Source organism: Battus philenor, unplaced genomic scaffold (assembly GCF_028537555.1).
Source record: "Battus philenor isolate CCGP_79_NKW_IND1 unplaced genomic scaffold, ilBatPhil1.0.hap1 SCAF_4, whole genome shotgun sequence".
NCBI classification, from domain to species: Eukaryota; Metazoa; Arthropoda; class Insecta; order Lepidoptera; family Papilionidae; genus Battus; species Battus philenor.
Window position 1 is genome coordinate 9,691,181 of NW_027181704.1, and position 25,460 is coordinate 9,716,640.

General features: G+C 33.1%; 1 protein-coding gene across 3 annotated transcripts in view; it reads left to right on the forward strand.

Annotated features, from left to right (window-relative positions):
- Positions 1-23,096, forward strand: part of pns (pinstripe) — a 28,170-nt gene extending 5,074 nt beyond the window's left edge. For 2 of the 3 annotated variants that reach the window (XM_068771429.1, XM_068771432.1), the window contains 15 exons: positions 1,114-1,216; positions 2,280-2,447; positions 4,193-4,374; positions 5,792-6,003; positions 7,013-7,219; positions 10,365-10,521; positions 11,821-12,088; positions 12,607-12,802; positions 13,290-13,540; positions 14,601-14,743; positions 16,352-16,470; positions 18,406-18,584; positions 19,167-19,349; positions 19,698-19,908; positions 21,125-23,096. In XM_068771429.1, the coding sequence (XP_068627530.1) occupies positions 1,114-1,216; positions 2,280-2,447; positions 4,193-4,374; positions 5,792-6,003; positions 7,013-7,219; positions 10,365-10,521; positions 11,821-12,088; positions 12,607-12,802; positions 13,290-13,540; positions 14,601-14,743; positions 16,352-16,470; positions 18,406-18,584; positions 19,167-19,349; positions 19,698-19,908; positions 21,125-21,302 (2,757 nt within the window). In that variant the 3' untranslated portion in view covers positions 21,303-23,096. The remainder of the gene's footprint in view (positions 1-1,113; positions 1,217-2,279; positions 2,448-4,192; positions 4,375-5,791; positions 6,004-7,012; positions 7,220-10,364; positions 10,522-11,820; positions 12,089-12,606; positions 12,803-13,289; positions 13,541-14,600; positions 14,744-16,351; positions 16,471-18,405; positions 18,585-19,166; positions 19,350-19,697; positions 19,909-21,124) is intronic. The other variant, XM_068771431.1, reaches the window with a different exon arrangement.
- The last annotated feature ends 2,364 nt before the right edge of the window (positions 23,097-25,460 follow it).

Sequence of the window (25,460 nt, forward strand, 5' to 3'; positions counted from 1 at the left end):
GTTTATATTGTTAAGACGTTCCAATAAGTGAAATAATTTGTATAAGATACCAGATAACAAACATTGCGTAATAAATATTATGATGTCTTAATAATGTCACGAAGTCACTTTCATCTCTTATAAGGAATTAATTTTGTTTAAAAGAGAAAAACCTTTAACCCGTAGATCTGAATAAAGATATGGATTCATTTCTTGTTTCCCCTACTTAATTAACATGTGAACTGTTTAACATTTCGATATCGAGTATAGGTTGTCTGGTGTCAGAATTTTAAATTTTAAATTTCTTTGTAACCGCTGAGATGGGAATTGAGAGGTAAAATTGCGTTAACTTCGTCATTCTTACCTTATTAGTTTAGGCTATTTAGTAACAATGATTTGTATAGTTCGTCGCAGATTTTGTTTGCGGTACAAAATTCGGAGTTTGCGTGATATTCCGAGTGGTAATTTGATACAGTCATGTGTACGGAGATTCCGGACCATAATTTCGGCAGCAAATGACTCAACGCCACAGCCCAGCAGCCCGTTGAGAATGAACTAAAACTTTAATAGTGTTTGCAACTAGTTTGCACGATAATCAACTATAATCGTCTGCAAACGAGCGTCTGCTTTAGGGCTTTCAAAAACTATTGTGCACGAGATTTTAAAGAACCTTAAATTTCACCCTTTCACTCTTTAAGCGCTTAAGCCAACATAACTTAATCCTACCACCGGAGATGCTATTCATCTGAAATCATATACATATATTGTTTCTTACCTAGATTTTAAAAAAATAGCCGCACGTGACCCTACTGCAAGTCACTTTTTTCTTTATTAAACAATTCATTTTATTTAAAACAAACAATTGTAAACCGTGACGAAAAAGACTTTTTGAATAAATTTATGGTTTGCCTGTTTTCCTTGCCGAGTTAACTGGTGATCTTAAAATTTGGCGGGTTTTTACATTTTACAGCGCATCTTTGGGGGGTACCTGTGTACTTAAGTACAAAAGTGCGGTTGTAATAAATTTATAATAACTATATCCGGCAAATATAGTTAAATAGATTACGTATAATAATGAATAAATATATTTTTTTTCATTTTTGACTGTAAATACATTTTGTTTCGTCCAAACAGATCCAAAGACCGGAGACAGAACCCACCAAACTCGGAGTGCCAATTAACGGAACCTACAAGCAAATGGGAGACGGCATGAGCAGTAGTTGCACTTTGCCATCAAGTAAGAAGGATGAAATTATAAATAATTCTACAGTTTTTTTTTTTAATTGATTTATATACTATCTTTTTGTAATGCTTTTCTTTCAAAGTAGATTCCTTTTTGAGCTATCTATTTTTTGCAAATAGAGGTGAAAAGTTGGGATTTAGCTACTGAACTGATAAAAATGCTGTGCCTTTTTTAAATAGGAAAGTATATAGGCAAAAAGTGCAACACGCGATCAGAATTATTAGGTAGGTTATAAATAAATAATGAATTCGTAACAAGAAAGTTTTAGCAAAAAGAATGCATAAGGTATTGTTTACAATCGTTAACAGAAAAGTACTCTAATTTGTTTTAGTGTAGTGAAAACTACAATTACAGTTTCTAGTTTCCAATTTTAACAGTATTAAGAAATACACAACTCGGTAGACTTCCTAGTTATGTATTTCTGTTTATATAAAAAATTCAGAATGCCTTACAATGCTTTATTTAAACGGAATGTTTTTATCCTCCCAATATGGTAAAAATTTAGTATAGGCATAGCGCCCGCAGTGTCTTTCTGTTACTTTTTGAATAAAATACATTTGTATTTATCATTTCAATGTGTTAATTTATCATGATAACAGTTTTGTATTAGAAAAAACGGAGATGTTAATGGGTACTGCACCAGTCAGCAACCTGTAACTCTTTGGCGGTGAAGCCTTTATTCGCAAATGCTATAACACAAAAAATATTTCAAAACCTTTATTAATGGGTTAGTCCTCTATTCGGCACATAAAGTTTTATTTTTTACAATTTATAATTTTTAATTCTTCCTACTCAAAAGGTTGGGTTACAGTAACGATATGAGAGTGAACATCTTACTTTTGCGCAGGTGGACTTCGATTAGTTTATTTAGTTTAATTATCAATAGTTGCTAATTAGTAAGTCTTTGAAGCCGCTACCGAAATTTTTGTGGTAAAATTTCTTTAGATGAAAATAAAAATACATACAAATCTGGTAAATTTATTTATAACCAATCCTCAGAACTTAAAAAAAGCTGTAGCTATTAGATTGTTATAACAAATTCTTATCTTTCAACTAGGTGGCCTGCGTCGCAAGCATTCCTTTCACGACGTGTTAGATTGGGATGAAAGTCGTCCACTCAACGCATCACCTCCAGGATCGCCTGGCGCCCCCGGTTCTCCCACTCGACGAGTCCCGAGACGACTCGATGCTTTGCAACGAATCGTTGATATAGTAAAACGTACAGGTATGTGAATCACCTTGTTCAAAATTATTTCACTAAAATCACCTATGTTATTATATTAAATGCTTGTGTATTGTGTTATATTAAATTTATTCGAACATCGTCTTGTCATCACTTTTAGCGGTGTAGGTCCCTTGTAATAGTTTTTTTTAGTTTTGGTTTATTATACATTATAATATATGATAATTTTTACCATAAAACCAAAGTTGAAATTGAAACATGTATCATAAATCCTATAATTACATTTTTAATGTGCATTCCACTCGTCAAATTTACATAATTTATGATTTTCCATAAAAATATATTAAATTCGTAAATACGAGCAATAAAGGAATAGAAGTAGCAACCTTTCTAATTTCTCTTAAATCTTAATAAGATTTACCAAATCCAAATAGCAAATATTTTAAACAGTTTTATTGATGAACCGTGAAATTTTTTTTTGACTTCACTAGTAAAAACTAGAAAATTTCATCAAATATTTGACAACTGTCAATAGCATAATATCAAAAATACTGGAATATAGAGTAGATAATATCTGGTAAAATTAACGCTAAATGTTAAGTTGTGTATCTTTTAAAAGTAATATAAATAATCTGTAGCAGACATTATTGTCAAGATTTTAACATATATACAATTATTACGTTTTTTTACTTCAATTTTATGAAATTATTTATTTACACTTTTATTGTACACCACACAATAACTATAAATACACAATAATTCATACGGCATAAGAGGCGGTTTTATCGCTCGAGGCGATCTCTAACAGACAACCTTTAGATAGAGATGAGAGACATATACATGCATACATACATACAAGAATACTTACACACACACACACACACACACACACACTCACACACACACACACATATATATATATATATATATATATATATATATATATATATATATATAACAATATTCAAAAAATATTTACCAATATATTGAGAATAATAAAAATGTCGTAGAAAAAATTTTATGAACCAAAAACTGTATGTTAAAAAGTATTGAATGTTTTTTTATTAAAACTAATTTTATGATCTGTACACTAAATGCCACTTGTGGCCTGTATGTAACCGTTCCGCTAGTGTTAGGGGCCGTCACCCTCAATATAATCTGTCAGGGAAAGATAGGAGTCGCATAATCCGGCGACTGAGATACTTTCTCGATTTAACGTTTGCGACTACCATAATAAAAGATACCGCCACATACATAGCAAATTTTCTTCAATTAACCGATTCGGTACAAAGATCGCCATTACTGGTTTTGCGCTTCCCGCGATCCAGCGACTTCTCACGATCTTTACTATGTAGTCGGTCAACCTAGTGGTTCATGTTATAGCATGATGAAATTATATATATTTATTTAGCCTGTTACGTCCCTATAAAAATGTTGAGTAATGAGCCATATATTCACGCCTTTAATATCTTTTATGCCTATGACCAATCAACCCGTATAATACGTAATAAAACTAGTCTCAATTAGAAAATCTGTTACGTAATTAATTATCACGGCGTCTTTTTCACTTGGATTCCAATTGGCTACAATTCATCTCTTCTTTGTATATTTAAAAAAAAAGCGATCATTTCAGTTCTTGACAAATATGACACGTAAATATAAAAAATTTAAATGAAACACTTGTGTTTATGTTTTTCTTTTAATAGAATATATCTTGGTTATTCTAGGCTGATCTTTGCCTCATTTACATAGCTTCACAACTTAAGCCTTCTATAAAAATGTTTAAGGTGTAAATATAGATGATGTCGACGCGGAAACGGTGATGCCGACGACCAAGAAAAAAATACTCAACGATGAAGATCAGTATAACGAAGATTTTCGTTTCAACGTGGTGGTTAGAGAGACGTTCCTCAATCGATTCGTACATATGTTCCTAATGTACGAGAACTTTGTTATAATGCCGGATCAGGTACGTTGCATGTTCTTAATTTTTATTCTTCTTTTCAGCCGATAGAGGCCCCCCTGCAATGCTTACCCAAAGATCTCCAAGATGACCCCTCTTGCGCTGCCCGCATGCAGCGATTTGTCTCGACTTGAACTATGTCGTCGGTTTATTTAATAAGGGGCCTACCTACGCCGCTTCTACCGCTTCTGATCGACACTTGAGAATTTTCGGCATCAGCGGTCATCGGTTGCACGAGTGATGAGCACCGCCCACTGGCACTACAGATGAGCAATTGTTTGAGCTACGTCGTGACCTTGGTTCTTCTGCGGATCCCCTCGTTTCTAATTATTTTCCTTTTATTATATATACAAATATAAATCATTATTATTTCAGCTGTACTGCTAACCATAGGCCACCTTTAGCGTTTTCATTACCTTCATAAGCACATCTGCTCACCTTGTGGCTGTACGCGTCCTACGTTCCGCTTGGCGGTCCAATATTACTAATATACGGTTACATGTTAATAGAAGCTTAATAATTCAACATTTTAAAAAAAATTGGCTTATAAGTAAGTCTTGATATTTGCGTATGGGCGAAAAACTTGTTTGACATACACATCACTGAAGGCCGAATAGCTCTTTTGACGAAAAGGTTAATTTATAACAAAAGAAACTTTTCTTTAGTGAAATTGAAGTTAAGGCTAAAACCAAAAAAGTATTGTTTGTAAATGTAAAAACTTATCGTCTATTAGCCGGTGTTAAATTATCCATAGCAGTGAGTCCGTCGCCAAAAAGCCCATAATGCCATAGAGTTTGTATAGCTTTTAAGTAACTTTTAAAAAAAGTACGTATAATGTGATGCGTGACAAGCTAACTGCAACCATGTTCAATATAAATCTAATTTTGATCATTATTATAACCATTTTTTTAATAAAGCTAAAGTCTTATCCGAAAATTATATTTTTATCATAACACAGTATTGTTGCTTTATATTATTTTTAACTCACTGATATTCTGTAGAAAGTTAAAAAAGCGACTCGTAAATAAACATAACTTAATTCGGAAGCGGCCTGCAGCCAAAGTTTTTCGCATAAGATGTTCAACATTTAAAGCTGCGCTTGCCGATATGTGGTCTCAACTTCAGAACCTATATAATATTATACAATAATAGTGATATTTATTTTGTATTAGTAATATTTTTATTACTGTCCACAATACTCCGACTGGTTGACCTGTTAATAGTGCTTGAATATTTTGTTATAAGCCAAATAATATATAAGTATAAATAATCTCTTATAATAATATAATAATCTAGTGGAAGTCTCTCGCTTCGGAGGCCAAGACCCACTTTGGGTCACTGAGCTAGAGGAGTAGTTTTCTCTTGAACTGCGTCATTTAAAAAAATTTAAATAGTACTTTATTTTCTCGTCTTTATTTTCCAGGACCGTGATTCTTGGCTTTCATCCCGCGAATCAATGGTTAATTTCGACAAAGCGTCTTTTCTCTCCGATCAACCGCAACGCCATCGGCCATTCCTCTCGCGTTTCCTCGAGACGCAGATGTTCGCAACACTCATCGATAACAAGATTATGGCCAATTGGGGAGAGTACGACATCAATTTGCAGGTGTTTGAACATCGCATCAAGACCGTCAGGTTGGTGAATGTTTTTATATCTATGCACGTGCAATAGCGTTAACAGCCTGGGTGGATGATAATAACGTTATTTATTAACATAATAATAATATACTAGATTCTTATTAATACGCTAATTAACCTTGACTACCAAAGGATTGAAGTTACTCCTTGAAAGTTATCTGTGTTTGAAACAGTTGACATTAGTTTTATTTAACGGCATTTGTTATAATGATACGTTTAAGTTTGATTTTGCAAAACAAGGCATAGTTCTTAGAACATTTCACTAACTTCGTGATCATTCATGATAATTTGGAAAATATTTTTTTTTTCAAAAGTAATATCTCTTTAAGTAATATACTCTTTTGTTAGAATTAAATATTGTTTAAGGATTATTTCGTATTATCGTACAAATTAAATAGGTTTGAATAAAAATATGTTATAAAAACATTAAAATGAATAAAGAAATGAAATGAAAATATCTAATGTATGTACATATCTAAAATGTCAATTTTAAAATCACAGAAATGTAACTATATGCAGAATACCAAAGTTTGAAACACATTAGAAACAAATTTTGAAAAATATCCATTATCTGTTTATTAATTGTCAAACATACTCCATACGCGATGATTTTTTTTTTATTAAAATAATATTATTTTATTTTTAATGTTTGAAATATCTAATGAGCCTATTTATTAAAAACAATACATTTTAAATCAGACATGTCTTTGGCTTAGCGTTAGTTACTACTACTAGTCACTATTGTACTTATTTGTTAAAATTTTATTGTCACTAAGTTCTTACGTTATTTTGAATCATGAGTTCATTTTGAATCTTTTATTTTCATACATTCACATTAATTCAATGCGGTTATTGTTAAAAAGCGGGCAATTTAAGTGTATTCTTTGTTATGCGAGTTTATATTTACATCTGTTTGTGGTTTTACGTATGATTTATTCATATTATCACGGGAAGGTTCTGGGTAGAAACGCATTGGGTCTGTACTACCCGTGACATGTTGTTCCAGGCGTCGCTTAGGCGAAGGGGGATTAGCGACACGCGGGTACAGCGTGTGGGCGGGCGGAGTTGGAATTGGGGCGGGGGGCATTGTGGGGGCGGAACTGGAAGTAGGCGCCCCGGGGGAAAGGTTACCACATCGAGCAGCTTACTACCGGGCTTTTCCCGCACGACTCGACGCAGCTGCTCTCGCACCGCCGCCGTCGAGCGACCGCAGGTGCGCGGAAAACGAGTGATCTTCGGAACTGAACATGTAGCAGATCACATCGGGTTTAACATATTCTACTAACAAGTAGAAGTGACTAGTAGGACTGATTGACACACGGACCCCTAGTGATAATATCGGACTCTTGTCTTTGCACGCCTCAACAAACAATATAAGATATTTTTTGTACATTAATCGTAATACGCACAAAAGAGCGCAGTTTACTGGGGTATACATCTTAACATAAGAAATAGTATTCTTTGTTTAAAAGTCATTAATATTGACAAAGTAAGGGTTGAGTCAAAAAAAACCATTTCAAAATTAAGAGATACCTGCACATCTAACACTAAACACTAAGAACCTTTTAGGAAACATCTAGGTTCGTTCTTTTCCTTAATTGTATGTTAAATCCTCCCATATGGCTTAACGAGTCAGAAGTTTCTGAATAGTAATCATTCGCAGTTTATTATTATTAGCAACAATTCTCTCGGGGTAAGGTGCAGTCCGTAATTCAATACACACGGATTTTGGTTTTACAAAGTATTTAAACAAATTGAAAAAAGTTGGTCCATTTATAGTAAAATGAATTTCAACTAGACTATAAAACTTATATAACCTCATCATTAGTCACTGGTGAAGAAAAATACAACGCGAAGAAACTGCAATTAATCTCCAGAAATACAAAAGATGTAATAAAGGCTAGGACCGTGTTTTGAGTTACGGTTTGTACTATCTTTTTGCGTACCATTACCGGAAACCTTAAATCTAATTATGAGTTTCATTTTCAAACTCATGACCTGGTGCTTCTTTATAACGCTATAGATACCTTTATCTGATGCTTTTAACGTAGTTATTAGTATCTTATGAAACATGAAATTTCACGTAACGATTCGTGTAGTACAAACAATAGTTTGCATGGACAATACGACGATGTCAATAGTAAAACGTGAATGACAGTTTTGTTAGATTTTTAATTTACATATAAATAGAAGTAGTTAATTTGTTTTTTCTTTTACTAAAATGACTTGTTCATAATGGCGCTTCCAGCATTATAAGCATGTGGTCTGCTCATATAATGGTGCAGTTCTAAATAGGATTAAGGAAGTAAATGTTACATTTCAATATAAGTCCTGTAATTTATAGTCTGTATTAGTAGTCGTATATGGGACTTAGTACCTATTGCGTCCAGAAAAAGTACCGAAAAAAAAAGGAAGGAAAGGGTAACACTGTACCAAAATATAGATATGATAAAAAAGAATCAGGGGATTTTGAAAGTAAATACTCATATATTTCGAGGAATTACATTAATGGACTGAAACTAATTATTGCGATCGACAACTGCTTTTAGAGTCGAGAAAGTTGCAGTAGAATATATTAAAAATATTATAATAATAATGAAGTTCAAACATTGATTGGGAAATTAGTTGTTAGGCTGCTTTTTGCAACCAGTGTATACTTGACTGACTGAAAAATTTAAGTTTATCCTGTAAACAAATACTGAAGTTTATTTTTTCTTACCATATATTTTAAAGGTGCTTATTATTTTATTAAACATTTTTTTCTACATTACGTACAATGTAGTTTGAAATAACTTAACGAAAAAAAAACGCTTTTTATAAAAACTATTTATAAGTTTGCAAATATTTTATTAAATATTAGCTGTATTTTTTTTTATTTTCATTTTATTTTTCGTTATAGTTTTTATATTTTATCATCAGTTTGTCTTCCAAAGATGAATTTGTTTGTATTTTTTAAATTTTAAATCATATAATCTTTCTAGTTATGGAATGTTTACTTTCATATTTATTGTGTAAATTTTAAAATAATTAATATTAATAGCAACATTAAGTCTATTTATATTTTTTTCAGTAGAATTTTTTGTATTTTGTTTTTAATACATTGTGACAGAATCTCGGTTTCCTTGTTTTTCATAAAGAAATTATTTATATTCTTACTAAGTGATTTTAATATAGATTATAATTCGTATTTAGAATACTACTTTATGGCTGGCTACATTCTCTTTTTAAAAATAAGTAAATATTTATTTGTTTGTTAAGACTGTTAAAAAAAGTAAAAATTTTAAAGGGAAAGTAAGATTAGAACCAAGGAACATTAAAAGTATATTTGGCTGCATGTTTTGTGATATATTTAAACGTAAGACTTAGATATGGCATGCGTTCTTTGCATGGTTTACATGTGTTGTTCTTTTTTGAATACATATTTTTTTTTATGCAACTTCCATTACTTTGTAAAAAAGTGTCTGAACATATTTGTAGTCTCTAGACGAAAAAAAAATAAAAAGTTACCACATAAAAAGATAAAAACAAAGTTTAATTCAATTTCTAGTAAGTTATATATTTGCTTTATAAGCATAGACAATTCCACAAAAATATTTCATAAATAGACAACACATGCAATGTTTTCTTTAATGTGGTAACATCATTTGAGAAATAATCATATAAATAATGTTGCAATTAGAGGATAGTTATTAGATACAAGAGGATATCCAATGGTAGTTATTGTTCAAAATAATATTTAAATTTATTATTGGTTAACTTTGTCTAGTAAGATTTTTTTATATCTCATTTTAATATTTATAAAAAAATGCATGCATATGGTGATTGCATGAAATTTTTTTTTGTTATTATAAAACGAACTGCTTCCGTTTACTTGGCAAGAATACTTTTTTACTGTAATTTTTTACATAGGAAATATAATGTTTTTTGTATGCATAATACGAATTTAACATGTGATATTTGAAATGGGAAACATAACAGTGTATTTTTATTAATTTATTAACATATTTTTTATGAATAAATGATTCAACTATTTTTACGGTATTTTAAATGCTTAAATTAACCTAACCATAATTTCCTACAGGTTTAAAGTAATGTGTTAAGAGTAATAACAGAGAAAAGCATTTTTTAATAACTATTTATTGTTTTAATTTTAATTGTTAAATAATAAAATATCGGAGTAATTTTTTTTAAAGCAATGTTATAAAACCTTTGCACATGTAAAATCTGCATACATATTAGAAATGTGTCTGTCTGTAGTCAGTCAAGTAGCTTTTGCTTTATGTGCTTTTGTCTGTGCAATTAAGAATAGAAGAAAACTCTGAAAAACTTAATGAAAACTATTTTAATCGACGTTACAGAACTAACAGCTTAAAGCGAATTAAGAACGCTAAGTGGCAAGTCAAAGACTGTCCTCCGGAAATGCTGCTCGGCGACATTGGCAGAAGGCTATCGACGGAAGTAACGCCTGCAGCTATTGCACAAAATAATCGAACCTTTGTTGAAAAACTTCTAAAGGTAAAACAGTTTTTAAAACTGATTAAATGGTTAATATTATTTATTTCTTTGTAACCAATGGCTGTAGGCAAGTATATATGTACAAAGCAATAGTGTAGTTAAAACAGGAGTTAATAACGAGTTTTCATTTCTTCTTTTTTTCAGCCGATAGCAAGGCATATGTCTTCCCCAAAGATCGTCACGGTGACCGGTCTAACACTGCCCGTATCCAGCGACTTCCCTATGACCTTTACTATTTCGTCCGTCCACTTAGTGTGAGGCGTATCCACGCAGCGTCTACCTGCTCGTGGTCGCTACTCGAAAACTTTCGGGCACCAACAGCCATCAGTTGCACGAGCGATGTGCCCTGCCCACTGCCACTTCCGACGAGCAATTCTTAGATCTACGTCGGTGTCTTACTTTCTTTTGCGGACTTTTTATTTCTAATTCGATCTCGCAGCGAAACTCCGAGAGTATCTTTTCTTATAAAGACGAACTTATAACGAAGACTGAAAGCAATCACGTCTTGGATCTGCCGGGGATTTTTAGCACCCCTTGCCCCGCTATTTTTGCCTTCGCCGCTACCGTAACCAGGAACACCAGGGAGCTCATATACGGAATAACAAGAGTTCGTATACCATTATCGCCACGCTTGGCAGGCGGGTTGGGGATCGCAGTGTTGTGTTCTGCTATGCAGAGGACGCTAGTGCCTATCCTTTGGAAACTGATTCCCTCTGTCGCCTCGTACGACACCCACGGTAGGAAATGAGGTGGGCGTATTCTATGCCGGGCCCACAAGGTTTTTACTTATATCATTATAATAGGTAACAAAAGACGGTAAAGTAAATTTATAGAGGTTGCATATTAAAAATTAGGGTTATATTTTTTGAATGAATGAACATAGGCTGTAAAAGAATCTTTGTCATGCTGCCTGAGACTTATTTATTGCTCGCTTCCACAATAAAAGTGTTTTGTCTATATTTAGTTAAGTATTAATAAGGCATATGGGTGAATTATACAGGGCCTTACCGGGTACATTAAAATTTATTTTACGAGATCGGGGAATCAATCTTTCTTCTGATTATCTTTAAAAATATTAAAGCATTAGCTATATTTCTATTGATTTAATTAATATTACACTATACTCTCAATATATTTACAGCAGCACGAGCAGTGCTAGGTGGTGGTTAAGTTAACATAATTTTAAACTGAAGATTATAAATTATTGTAATGATCTCTTTTAATAAACCTTTTTTGGCTAACTAATATTCTTTATTAAATTAATACAAATTGAGGTGATCAAAAGATTTAAACTTACAGGAATGCAAAAGTAAAACAAAACGAATGCTTGTTGAAAAAATGGGGACCGAGGAATCTGACCTAGGCCTCGGCTGTGAAGTGTCTGTAACTGGAGTGGAAGAGAACACGATGATTGCTTCGCTGTGTGACTTGCTTGAAAGACTTTGGTCGCATGGCCTTCAACACAAGATGGGCAAGTCTGCGCTGTGGATGCATCTCACAAATTACCAAGAATTAGAACAGTGTAGTAACTCCACTAAACCTATAGATCCTAATTACCTCACTCCCGGTACGTACCAAATTAGATTTGATTTAATATTATAATTTAAAATAGCGAAATAAAAAAGTTACAAATATTTCATGTAATAAAATCATTTCTTTACAAAATCATCTGTTGACTTGGGTTTAGTTTTTCTTTTACAAAAGCCTATTGTGCCTAGTTTGTATTATTAAATATAATTCTCTTGGAACAAGCAGCCCTGGCCTGGTGTGTTTTAAGGAAGCGATTGGACTGTAAGTATTTATTAAACCAAATTTAACTGTTGAGGATTTAAAGTTTTTACCAAAAGAATGAACTGAAGTGTTGATTCATTTTATAAATTTGTAATTTTTTCCGATCTGATTTACACAGTTGCTCAAAGACATTGCATATTTTGTGTGTACGAGGGGGCAGAGAACTTAAGGCGCTTAACCTAAATTCTCCCAAGGAAGCCACGGGTCCAGATTGAGTCATTTTTTGAGTGTTCATCAATATCCTTTAAAAAAAATTTCTTTTCAGAGATATTAATAATTTATTTCCTGTGCCAGACTTGTCATCAGTCGGTGCAGAAGTAGAAGCCCAACAAGCAAGTAGTAGTGGAGGCCGATCTCGGGACAGCTCTCGTGGTGGTTCAAGGGATAGTTCGAGGGATCGTCTCAGCAATTCCGGGACCTTAGAAAGAAAATCTAATCAACCGCCAAATCCAATGCGACCCCTGCCGGAAAGTTTAACTTTTGATATGCGGTAAGAAATTAAAATCAAGTTTTTAATTTTTTTTTAAACTCTTATTAAAAATTTTCTTAGACGATAGCGCACATATTGGGAATGGTGTGCTCACCCCCAAGCTGTTTCGATGATTATTAAATTTATTGCCAAACAGATGGGTTGTTGGGACTAAGGTTTTGCAATGAAAACCACGAACCTACCAGGTGGCCAGACGATCTTGTTAAGGTCGTCGAAAGGCTCTGGAGGGTCGCTTTTTATAGGTCCTATTGGAAGTCTCTGGAGGAAGCCTTCCAACATTGGACGTATTTTAGCTGAAACGATGATGATTCAAAAAATACAATCTCGCCGAGTTTCTTTCGCCTGTTCATCACAGGTTTGAGATATTAAAAGGGTGGGCAAAGGTGGTTGATTGACCTTAACGTCAATAAGGGATGTAATATATCCTATGTTGAATAAAGACCGAGTTTAAAATGCCTTATCAAACAAATTAATTACAAACTTACAGAAACGTCCAAGCCATGACTGACATTAAAACTGAGATTGGATATGCACGAGCGTGGGTGCGTCTGTCCTTGGAAAAGAAGCTTTTGTCAAAGCATTTGCGAGAGCTTCTCGCCGACACTACGTTACTGAGATCTCAGTACAAGCGGACGGCATTTTTGCGCTGCGAGGAAGAGAGAGAGCAGTTCCTGTATCATTTGTTGACGTTAAACGCAGTGGATTATTATTGTTTTACCAACACATATCCGACCACTAGTAAGTTCTACTACCGTATCATAAATATTATCAAATGTCACGTATTATAATAAATAATGTATTAAAGTAGAATTTATAAGCAGTTACATGTTTCAAGTAAAACATTTGCTTGCAATATAACACAGATTCGGAAAATCACATACTTGAAAGACATCGCATAAACCACTTCAGAGATTAGAACGCTCCGGCAGTTCAAGCTGCAACTGTCTCACTGCGATCGATACGTCGTTATTTATGTACACCACAATAACAATTACGAGTATTCATCAACCATGAGTTATTACTTTTTACCCTCCAATATCTTTTAACTTCGCGATCACTCCGAATTTAATAAAAAAAATCGTAATTTCTCTTTTAAAATAATAAATTTAAATAAGTCGTTAACATTTAAATCTCGAACACCAACAAACAAAAGTCGCGCGGGACGCGGGGAGGGGTCTTGCCACTACGTCGTTTCCGGGAATTGAGTCGCAATGGGAGCCGGGACCTCTACACGCTTATTGTTTGAAATTATTTTTTTAAACAACAATTCGTTCATTACTGTTAGACGCTTATTACGCGTTAAATGTGATTTACACGGTTTAAGTTTCCGAGCGGTCCTTTAATAAAGATATGTATAAAGAAGTTCGAACAGACGACAACTATATTAAATGTAAAGCCAAACCTGCGGTCTACGGACTTTTAGGAGAGAAGAGAACGTGTAGCAAGTTTCACATTCTCTTCGATGATCCAGATTAATCTACTTGCTAACGTTTGCCTCAATAAGGATGATCCCGTATATCATTACGCCGAATTAGGAAATTCGATTTTAAATTAGATCTGTATAAGATCCATATAGTGCAGGAACTAAAACCTAATGATTTAAATTTGCGCAAAACTTATGCCAAAAAAAAACATTACGGACAAGTAAAGAAACGTATTATTACATACTATATTCTAGCGCAAAATCTAAAAAAATAAACGGTTAATTGTAAATTAACGCCGTAACTATTATCTGTCGTTTATTTTTAAAATTTATGATAGACATGATGACATAGAGTTAATTAAATTTTTGTTTTAGAATTGCCTTATCGAGTTTTGATTGTCCCGTCTCGGAAAGCAAGTCAAACAACTGCTAACTGCTGGCTATCGATATCCGGAGCCAATGGAGAGTCTACCCCGAAGATACCAATACCACGTAACACTAACGAGTTTGTGTTCCATGTAAGTAACCAACCAGTTGCAGGGCGTAATTTCATAAATTTCATTACTCGTAATTTAAAACTGTCAAAAAAGAAATATTCTCGCTTTGTTATATATTTGTAAGACCTATAGTTTGAACTTCAACCACACCTAATAGTTGAATTAAATTTTGAAATTTTAAGTAAGATTGTGATATGGTGGAAATTTCTTACATCAATGTGCATATATTGGGTTGTTCGAAAAGTAATTTCTTTTTGTTTTGGTGAATTGCTGAAGAGTATTCCTCTCATTCATCACCTTTTGCCATCTTTCTAGTAGTAGCATTACTTCACGTTCATACAATTTTTGGTCTTTACTAGCAAAAAACTGATCCGGGTGATTATTGACGTTTTTATTAGAGGTAAAAATATTTCTGTCCAAAATGTTTTACAGTGACTGGAACAAATAATAATCCGAAGAAGTCAGATCTAGAGAATATAGTGGGTGTGGCTATATCACCTCTCAAAACATATAATTAATATGCAGTTTATTAATGTGAAATTGAGATCAAAAAATACAATTTAATCCTCTGTCTGGAAAAGACCGAAATTACTTTCCGAACTACCTAATATTTACTTGTTAACTACCTCGCTGTATAAACTTTTAACGAAAAGTGCATTAATAAATATATATAGCAAGGGTGGCCAAACACGGCTTGCAAGCTACATGCGGCTCTTTGAACAATTACTTATGGCTCCGATTGATTGTCGAATTATTTCAATATTTAAATTTAAAAAAATAAAGTTAGCTCCGGAGAAATCGAAATAAATCACTAGTGTGAATAATAATTATTATACCATAAAAGTAGCGAAATCCAAATACCGATCATAATTAATTAAACGGCATTTTAAGTATTATTAGGAGTGCTGTCATATACGTGTGCCATTATATCTAACTTAAATATACATATTTCGTACTTCTATTTAAGTAATTTCAATAAATATGATTTTTATAGAAACACATTTTTGCGTGTTTTAAGTTTGTATTGAATTTGAATTGCAGCTCGCAAAAAATTTAAATTTCGAAAATAGGCTCGCAGTATCAGAGCTTGGCCACCCCCGATATACAGTATAGGTTTTAAAAAATATTGCTATATAAAAGCTTGATTAATCTTATAAACTGTTAAAAAGAATATTTACAAATTACTTTTTATAAACTCAGCCAGATGGATGCTTCATACATAAACTATAGTTTATAACATACATACTTTATTTAAAAAAATTACAATGCTGTTATAATTCCTGCTGTGCATAATGAAACTTTACTTGGGCCTGTTTTCTCTACCAATATCTTATTGATGCACTATCCCCAATTATAATTATAACCTAAAATTTTAAAGTTTACCTGTAAAGATACTTTTCTTAAATAATAATTTTATATATATTTATAATATTTTGAAATTACCACTTTTATATATTTATAACATTTTAAAATGTTTCGCATTTTGGTAATGCATGAGTAAATATTTAAATGCAAATGTTTCAATCTTTAACTAAAAGTATTGTATTACAAAGTTGTTAATTCAGTTATATCATAATCTCTTGATACAAAGATAAACATATTTTAAATCTAACCCAAATCTATTTCTAGCATAAAAATTTGGGTGTCCTCTCAACTCTGCGCATAGGCCATGACAACAGCGGCTTATCACCGAGATGGTTGCTGGATCAGATTTTTGTTAGAAATGAAGTCACGGGTCATACTTATACGTAAGTATATTTTATACTAAACATACTTGTTAATTTTTGGTAACACTAATTTTCTCATTAATTAAGTCAAAGGAGATACTTCACGACAATAGTCAAATGGCGGGTTCGAACCTATAACTTTGACTTTTATTAACTCTTAAACTGATACTATTTGTACTTGACTCTGGTCAATGAAAATGGTTATGCTTTATCTAAAAATAGGCACAACGAAATAGTTATCTTATTTTAATGTGTATATAACAGGTTGTCAAATATCTCCCTTCCGCTTTTTTGCTCTTTATTCAATGCTTTATAAAAAGTGTTACAGTGATCGGATTTAGTTCAAATATGCGCCGTTTTGTTCGATAATCTGTTTCCATCTAGACGGCAACTTCATAATACCTCTCTCGTAGAAGCCCCCCTCCTTATTTGCGAAGAACTCGGACAGCCACTTTTCACAAACCTCTTTTGAGTTCAACTTTACACCACCAAGGGCGTTCGCCATGGATAGGAACAGGTGGTAATCACTTGGCGCTATGTCCGGGCTATATGGTGGATGTGATAAAACCTCCCATCCGAGCTCCCGTAGCTTCTGACGAGTCATCAACGAAGTGTGTGGTCTGGCGTTGTCCTGGTGGAACACTACACCCTTCCTGTTGGCCAATTCTGGACGCTTCTGGTCGATCGCCTGCTTCAAGCGGTCCAGTTGTTCGCAGTAGATGGTAGAATTAAGCGTCTGGCCATATGGGAGCAGCTCATAGTGGATGATTCCCTTCCAATCCCACCAAACACACAGCAAAACCTTCCTGGCCGTCAATCCCGGCTTGGCCACTGTTTGGGACGATTCACCGGCCTTGGACCACGACCGTTTTCGCTTGATATTGTCGTATGTGATCCGTTTTTCGTCGCCAGTCACCATCCGCTTCAAGGATGGGTCGAGTTCGTTCCGTTTCAGCAGCATATCGCAGGCGTTGATTCGGTCCAGAAGGTTTTTTTGCGTCAAATCATGCGGCACCCAAACATCAAGCTTTTTTTTTGTATCCAGCCTTCTGCAGATGGTTTAAAATGGTTTGGTGACTAACTCCCATCTCCTGGGCGATGTCACGAGATGCCACATGCCGGTCTAACTCGATGTAGTCCATGATTTGATCGGTATTTGTCGTCACAGGTCTTCCGCCGGCTGGCTTATCCATGGTGTCGTTTTCGCCGGCTCTGAATCGTCGAAACCATTCCTCCGCGGTTCGAAGTGATAGAGTACCATCCCCCAAAACACCATTAATCTCACGGAACGTTTCTCTAGCGGATTTGCCTTTAACGAAGGAAAACTTTAAAATAGCGCGAATTTTGGCGTTAGTGAACTCTATGTTTACACGTCTATAACTGTTGAACGCAATATCCAAACTAATCATGCATAGCGTCGTTTTGTAGGTTATGTCAAGACCTTTCAAATTATGTATAGTATTGCCAGATACGAGCTCTGTAGCGCTTTGTACATAGCCGCGAAATTCAAAAGACAAAAAGGCGGAAGGGAGATATTTGACAACCTTTTATGAACTATGTCATTCTGAACAGAGTTCCGCAACTAAAAAATTGGATTCCGAGAAGGTTACACGTCTTTTACTATGTTACATTATATATGCCACCGAAATACGAGCGCCGTGATCGTTGACGGTGATCTAATGGTTGCGCGCGGCCGGTACTCTCTCCCTCCCCCTTCCGTTTATCTCAGGCTTGGTGCAGCGGTTTCGGTTTTTTTCTGCCTTGACGGCAGAATCGAATATTATCCAGCTCTACCTTAGATCGTCAAGGCCCAAGGCTGGCGAAGTTAAAACTTCATTAGTTTTAAACAGTAAGAGTTAACCATAATCCTTTCATAGTCACATAACTTTATATAATTGAAAAGGTAGTCTATTGTTTTATTTAGTATATGATTAATTACATAGTATTTTTTCCTAGATTCCCATGCAACCGATGGCTAGGGACGGGCGTTGATGACGGTTCGACAGAGCGTTTGGTGGTGGCTGCGCGAATTCGAGGTGAACGTTCACCGCGCACACCTGCACATCCGACCCTGGCTCCAGCACTCTCTCCAACGACAACACATCTTTCCACGTCTACCATACAACATATGATCGGTACATATTTTTTTAAATTATGAGGTAACTAATACTCACATAAGGCTAAAATCTCATCTTTAGGATAAAACTGTCGCCTAAGGGACTAAGTTTTGTATTAACAGAACAGAATAAACTCAGACTTGCACTAGGAGCATGAATCATGCTATAACAGCCGCCTATTTTTCGCGAATAATTTACGTAAGTGTACGTGTTTAATAAAAGACTAGGCGTATAATATTAGAATAATTTTATGTATTAGTTTTAGGTTTACACCCTTTGTATTGACATAATGACTTAGAGACTAATCTAAGATGATGAGATCTTTAAACAGATTTTATGATATTCCCCATCATAAAGAGAGTTGAAGGTTCATTAAAAAACTTACTTAGAATATTATTTTCACATTCTAAAACTTTTTTTATATACCTTTTTTTATATACCCCTACACCCCACTTGTCATCTAAATTTATGAGTATTACGAATGACAGGAATATCAGTGCGACAACGGGGTAATGAGCATCGGTCGAATTAATTGCGTTATGCGAATATTATTAATATTAATTTGAGCACTCCACATACCAATCAACATAAATTTTACAGGTGACTGCGTCAATGCAATTGTAAAATGGCACTATCAATCGAAACGAGACAAAGACGCCAACTCCTTAAGCGTACTATTGTGCGGAGAGAACGGGCTGGTCAAATGCTTAGAGCAAGCATTCCTCTGCGGTTTCAAATCTGCTCGACTTTTTGGCAAAAACTTGTTTATCTGGGATTATTTTGGTTAGTAAAAATAAACGTTTTTCAGATTTTTGTGTCAAATAATAATGTAATGGCTCGAGTCAAGGCTCGGGAGAATGCTCTCAAGTTTCGTTTTTGTTTAATTTATTCCATAATCACTAATTTTTTAATTATTTTTAATTACTTCTTAAATTTCTTTCTATCTTTTTAATATACCTACTGATATATAAGATACATATTGTATTGTACCATATTTTCCACATTAAACTGTAATAATTTGTTGTGTAATAATTTTCGGACAATTTAAAAAAATATATATTACAATAAAAATAGCGTACCTTGTGTTCATTATAAATAACTAAGACTACATCGTCGTAAATAAATTTTTAGCGAGGGTGAAAGATGAATTCAAGCTCAGCCTGTGCGACGAAACAAATGCACAAACAAATAAGGGTTGCGGTGTGGCGTACAACTGTCGGCAAGACCAGGAGCACAGGGCTATTTGGAGATGCTACTGCCACTTAATGGACGAAATCAACTCTGTTGGCCGGACGCTCGGCAAAGATGGCAAATTTCAGTTATTTATTTGTCTCAGTTTGCGGTAAGCATATTTTGTTACATTTATCTTCAGGTGTAAGCAATTAAAGCAATGCCTTGAATCATCGTAATATATGCTATATGATTTGATAAGCAGTATTTAAAACTTGTAAAAAAATAGTGATGGGAACAAAAAAAAATACTCTTAACGCCTATATATCTCCTTCAAAAAGATAACAAATACTTCATGGGTCAGAGGAAATACATAATGTTTCACAAGATATGTTAGACCTTCTTTTTCGTAATTATAAATCTACCGTTAAAAGTATATTAAATAAATCTTATCATAGCATTCAAGAGTTCTCCGTTGATCGAAATGCGTGGAACTTGGTCTGTTGACTCATTTACATGGTTGATTGTTATTATAAGGTACACATCAAAAATGAAAGAGGAACTGTAAAATTTCTGGTTGGCTCTTTTCACCAGATCAGCATTCCGTGCCGGTGATAGCTTACTATTTATAATGTTAAGATCATTGACGATACAAAAGTGATTTGTAAATACTTACTTGAATAAAGATGATTTGATTTGATTCGAAAAAAATGCTACCGAAACGACGAACAAAGAGCATTAGTAGCGCCGCCGCCTCGAGCATTGACGGCAGACTGACGGAACGGAACCCCTGATAATACACAAGTGGTATACACAGGCGACACTTGTTACTATTGCGTGGTACAGCGGTTAGCGGTAGCACTACATAACAATATTGTTTTAAAATTCATTATTGTTAGTTATATTTGTTATGTTAACGTTTTCTACAATTACTGAAGATCATTATTCAATGAATAAATAAATATGGAACCTATCGATAACATACAAATATGAATGTTAAGCATGTGTGAACGAGAAGCAAATTAAAAGCAGGAAACATTTAGTTTACTATTAAGTATTAAAAGGAGTAGTCGCTATGTAGTCTAATGAGTAACAGTACATTGTTAGTACTATAAAGCTTTTCATGCTTGGTAACCTATGTCAAAGAAGATATAATCATCATTAACCTGTTGCAGTTCAAAAAAAATTAAAAGTTACTTCAGAATGATCAATATTTTGGTTGATTTATAGTCTTAAGGTTAAATAATGGTAATGCAAGACGTAAGTTTTAGTAAACTTGTTTGAATTCTTTCCATTTTTTTTCTCTATATAAAGTTCATCATGCCTTATATAGTAGTTTTAAAGAAAAAAATATCATAATAAAATTAATGCATTTTTCAACTATTCAGGGAACACTGGCTTCACAGAATGTTAGTGCCAATGTCTATGACGCGCGTCACAGCCGACATGTATGAAGAACAAAGTTTCCTTCGGAAGCGCGGGCTTCTGACATTCCTCAGACAAATACTCGAACCTCTGGATGAATTTGACATCGTTCTAGAAAACTCTCTAACTCAAGGCATATAATTGCATGGCTTCCGTTCAACGCCTGCGGATCTACATGATATATAAGTAATTGAGTATAATAAACATGCTCTCTTTTCAATTAAATGTAAGCTTTATATTTTTTTCTTTGATAAATGGATTGTTATTGATCTCCTTATATCTCTATATTAATAATGTCATTGTCAAAGTTCGGATATTTGGACTAATATTTGCCCAAACACATTTTTGTGACGAAATCGAAATTAAGAAGGTGAAACCACCAAAATATACTATTTTCGAGGTCTACCAAATTACAAGAAAATATAATTCATCATTACTTCGCACAAGTAAATTCAGTTATCCACCTCATTCACATCCCGGAATTGTTTTTGTAATAAGTCGATATACCTTAGGCAAATAAGAATCCTTATATCCGATCTCTGATTATATAATACTAACTCAAAAAAATATTGTGACGCGATACAATTACCCTAAAAAAAATACTCGATGGTACCTTTTATTACATGAAAAACTGAGTGATGGTAAATACTCAAAAATTATTAATAAGTATGAAAAGTTTTACATACTAACAGATCATTTTGTTATATCTTATTACCTCATGCCATCTTGCCATCGGATTCCAAAGACAGAAATGATATTCTTATAGTTCTTTCAATACCAATCGGCATTTAAAATATACGTTCCTTCTATACTTTCGTTTTTTTTTAAGTATTAATCATGTTTTTATGTAAATTTTGAAATTTCACTTTTCTAAACCTCTCCCCTATCACAGTCATTTATAAACATACTGTGTTAATACTATGTCAAAAAAAGCTAGACCTCCCTTATCTGAAAATTATGGATAATCATACAAAACAAAAAACTGAAACAATAAACATAACATAATATCAAATAAATAATTGCTAATTTCTTCAGATGACCAAAGTTTTCATGGTTTCATTGGAAACTTCTATGCCCTATATATCCATATGTATACATGGACATATATCTGTATGTGTCTAAGTATCTTAACAACAAGTTTTCTTAGATCAACCTACACCTTAATGTCACCTCTGGTCACTTTATGCTCCATCCCCTTCTCCTTCCACCTTCCATTTAGAGCGAACGAATTTTATGAACAACCCTTATGATTTAGTACAGTAACATAAATAATTAATGTAATTAAACTAATATTTTTAGTAGTTCAAACATACGCAATAAAATCTATATAAGTTAAATGCCGTCTGCTGGACAGAGGCATACAGCTGAAGCAAGGAATAATTTTAAATGTTTATGTAATTTGTGCTTTAAAAAAAAGTTCACTCTCAACCCTTAAAATTTAGCTAACACAGAAAGAGACCCTTTATATGTATTTTTATAATAAATTTGTAAGTAGAAAACAATTTATTTGGTCGAGGGTTTATCTTTATCAGCTTTTTTTTGATCAGCATTATATTTTTACTTCTTAAGCTACATTTTGAAACTATTTAATTGCGATTCTGGCGGTGGAATTATAGACCAGTTCGCCATGCAGCTTCAAATATATTTTAGAGTATATTGTAACAAAATAATGAAAATTTGACAGTAAACAGTTTTCTTTCGGTGTACATCAAATAATTTATATAAAATACTTAGAGCACACAAACCTTTTTTCAACCTTGTTTTAATCTTTGCACAAATAATTGTACTAAATAATAAATGATATATTTTAAATAAAGATATTTTTTGTAACTAAGCACAATGTAAAAGTTTAAGCAACATGTTATTTATTTTTTTATGTTATAAATGTTTTGAAGCTTTTCACCATCAAGATAGCTGGTATATTTATAAAATTAATTTGCTATACTAACTTAATTTTTGATTTTAATATGTAATAATTTCTCCCGTATCTGCATTAAATGATGCACTTGCAATATTACTTGAAGTTATTGTCATTTGATTTTACTGTAAACTATTAGATTCTATAAATAATTAAACTATTAATATTCGAAGATCATAAGACCTGAAAAACAATTTTTTTTTGTCTTTATACATGTGTCTTTTTCATTGTTTTTTTGAAATAAATTATTTCGTCTTGACATTCGCGAAAAAAAAAATTAGCTCTTAATGCCTATTTACTAAAAAATTATAAATGTGGCGTCGCTTAAAACGTAATATCTAACCATGAACATGTAAGGGTGAAATTAGAATCTCGTAGGATATTCTTTTAATGTGATTTAGTTGTTTTTAAATTCTGTTTACCTACTTTTTTTCTTTGTAAAAATTACAAAAATGTTCTTCTGTTAAAAATATTTGTAAGTTTTTAAAAAATGATTTTGACATTGCCGTCCTGTCTGTGTGTCAACCATCAGTACGTGTTAAAATCCGTTCATTTTCTCTTCAAGAGGTTAACATATAATTTAGTGCCAAAAAATTATGTCAAGAATTAAATTCTATTAAAGTTCTTCATCTCCCGATTTCCATTCGAACATAATTATTATTTAGTGACAAATTGTAATTTAAAATTACATATTGAAAGATGTATGAACATTTTCTGCTCTTATTAATAATGAAATAAACTGTATAGTAAACAGTATATTGCTACATTAAAATAGGTTACGAATTTTTGTCATTTAATTAAAATGTTAAGTCAGTTTGAAATGTTCAATTGTTATTTTACTTTTTAAATCAATTTGTTTTGTTATTTTTGTTTCATGTAGTCTGAATGTCTTCCTACAAATAAACCTATGTGCGAACTGTACCAAAGATTATGTAAGAAACAAATAAATTCGAAAAATTACGTTGTTTTTTTAACATTTTGAAATAGTAGTCGTCCAAGACTTGGCGAAATCACTTGAGTGTCAATTACATTTACAATGAATTTCCCTAAAAATTAAAAAAAAAACGTATCTTTGGATCAATTTTAAACATACCTACATTAGTACTTTTAACTTTTTTTATTTTATTTATATTGTAGTTGTACTATATTGTAAGACATATTTATATATGAAATTCCGTCTCAATGCAAAAATATTCTTTCAGTTACAACTGAATACAAATATGTACATAAAATTTTCATATTGTCATTTTTTAAATTAACTACAACAATTTTATATTACATTGATTCACTTTACATGTGAATTATTCTCGTGTTGCAGGACACTTTACTGTACTAGACAAAAAAACCTGCCTATTTTTCTCCGATAACCCAGTTATAATAAAAAACGGGTATCTACATACTTCTTTAATAGTGCCACTCTATGGATCTTCAAACGTGTCGTCTTGAGACCGAGACACGCTTTTGAGATTCCGAACGACTCGAATACAAAAAGAAAAACTACATTTAAAATAATTCGCTGTCTGTTTGGGCAAACCGTTATCGCCAGCTAGGACGGCTCATCAACTTCAGGGGACGGAAACCAACAATTATTACAATTATTTCTCAATACTTATTTAATAAAATATTATTTATGCCCCATAATTTAAATACATATAATAAAATATTGACAGACACATAATAAATACAAAAAAAAAACACGTAATGTATTAATTTTAACAAATCCTTCCTGGACCTGAGTGTAATCAAATGTAATAAAGTTTCACAAACATTCCTTTTCTTAATTTGAAATCTACATATATATCATAAAATAAATCTTACAGTATTCAAAGTTCTTAGTTGATCGAAACGCTTGGAACTTGGTTTGTTGACTCATTTTCCTATGTTTATATTATATTGTATACATCGAACGTTGTTAAATTTTATTTTAAAAAGTAACTGTTAAGTTCCTGTCCAACTCTTTTCTGCAGATTAGCATTCTGAGCTAGTTGTAGCTTATTATTTATAATCGACGATTCAAAAGTGCATGTAAATGCCTACTTGAATAAAGTTATTTTATTTTTAATTCCGCGACTTCTTTTTCAAGTTCGCTTTCCAATATGATAGGCGAACAATAGCAACCAAGTAATCGAAATTTGGTACTGTCGAGCGTCCTTGAGTCGGAATGCTAAAGGAGTACAGAGTAACGCCTATGTCTAGATCCTTTTACGCCAGATTACTAGTGAGCATTGATTGTTTCATAAAGCTAGGTGGACTCCCAATCTGAGGATAAAGTAGTATGTAGCGGTCCTAGTCGAGACTCTCCTCGCGCTTGTATAGCCCAATTGTAATCGCTGTATCGCGTGGTATAGCGTTTCTGGTCGAACTATACCAAAAGTGATGTT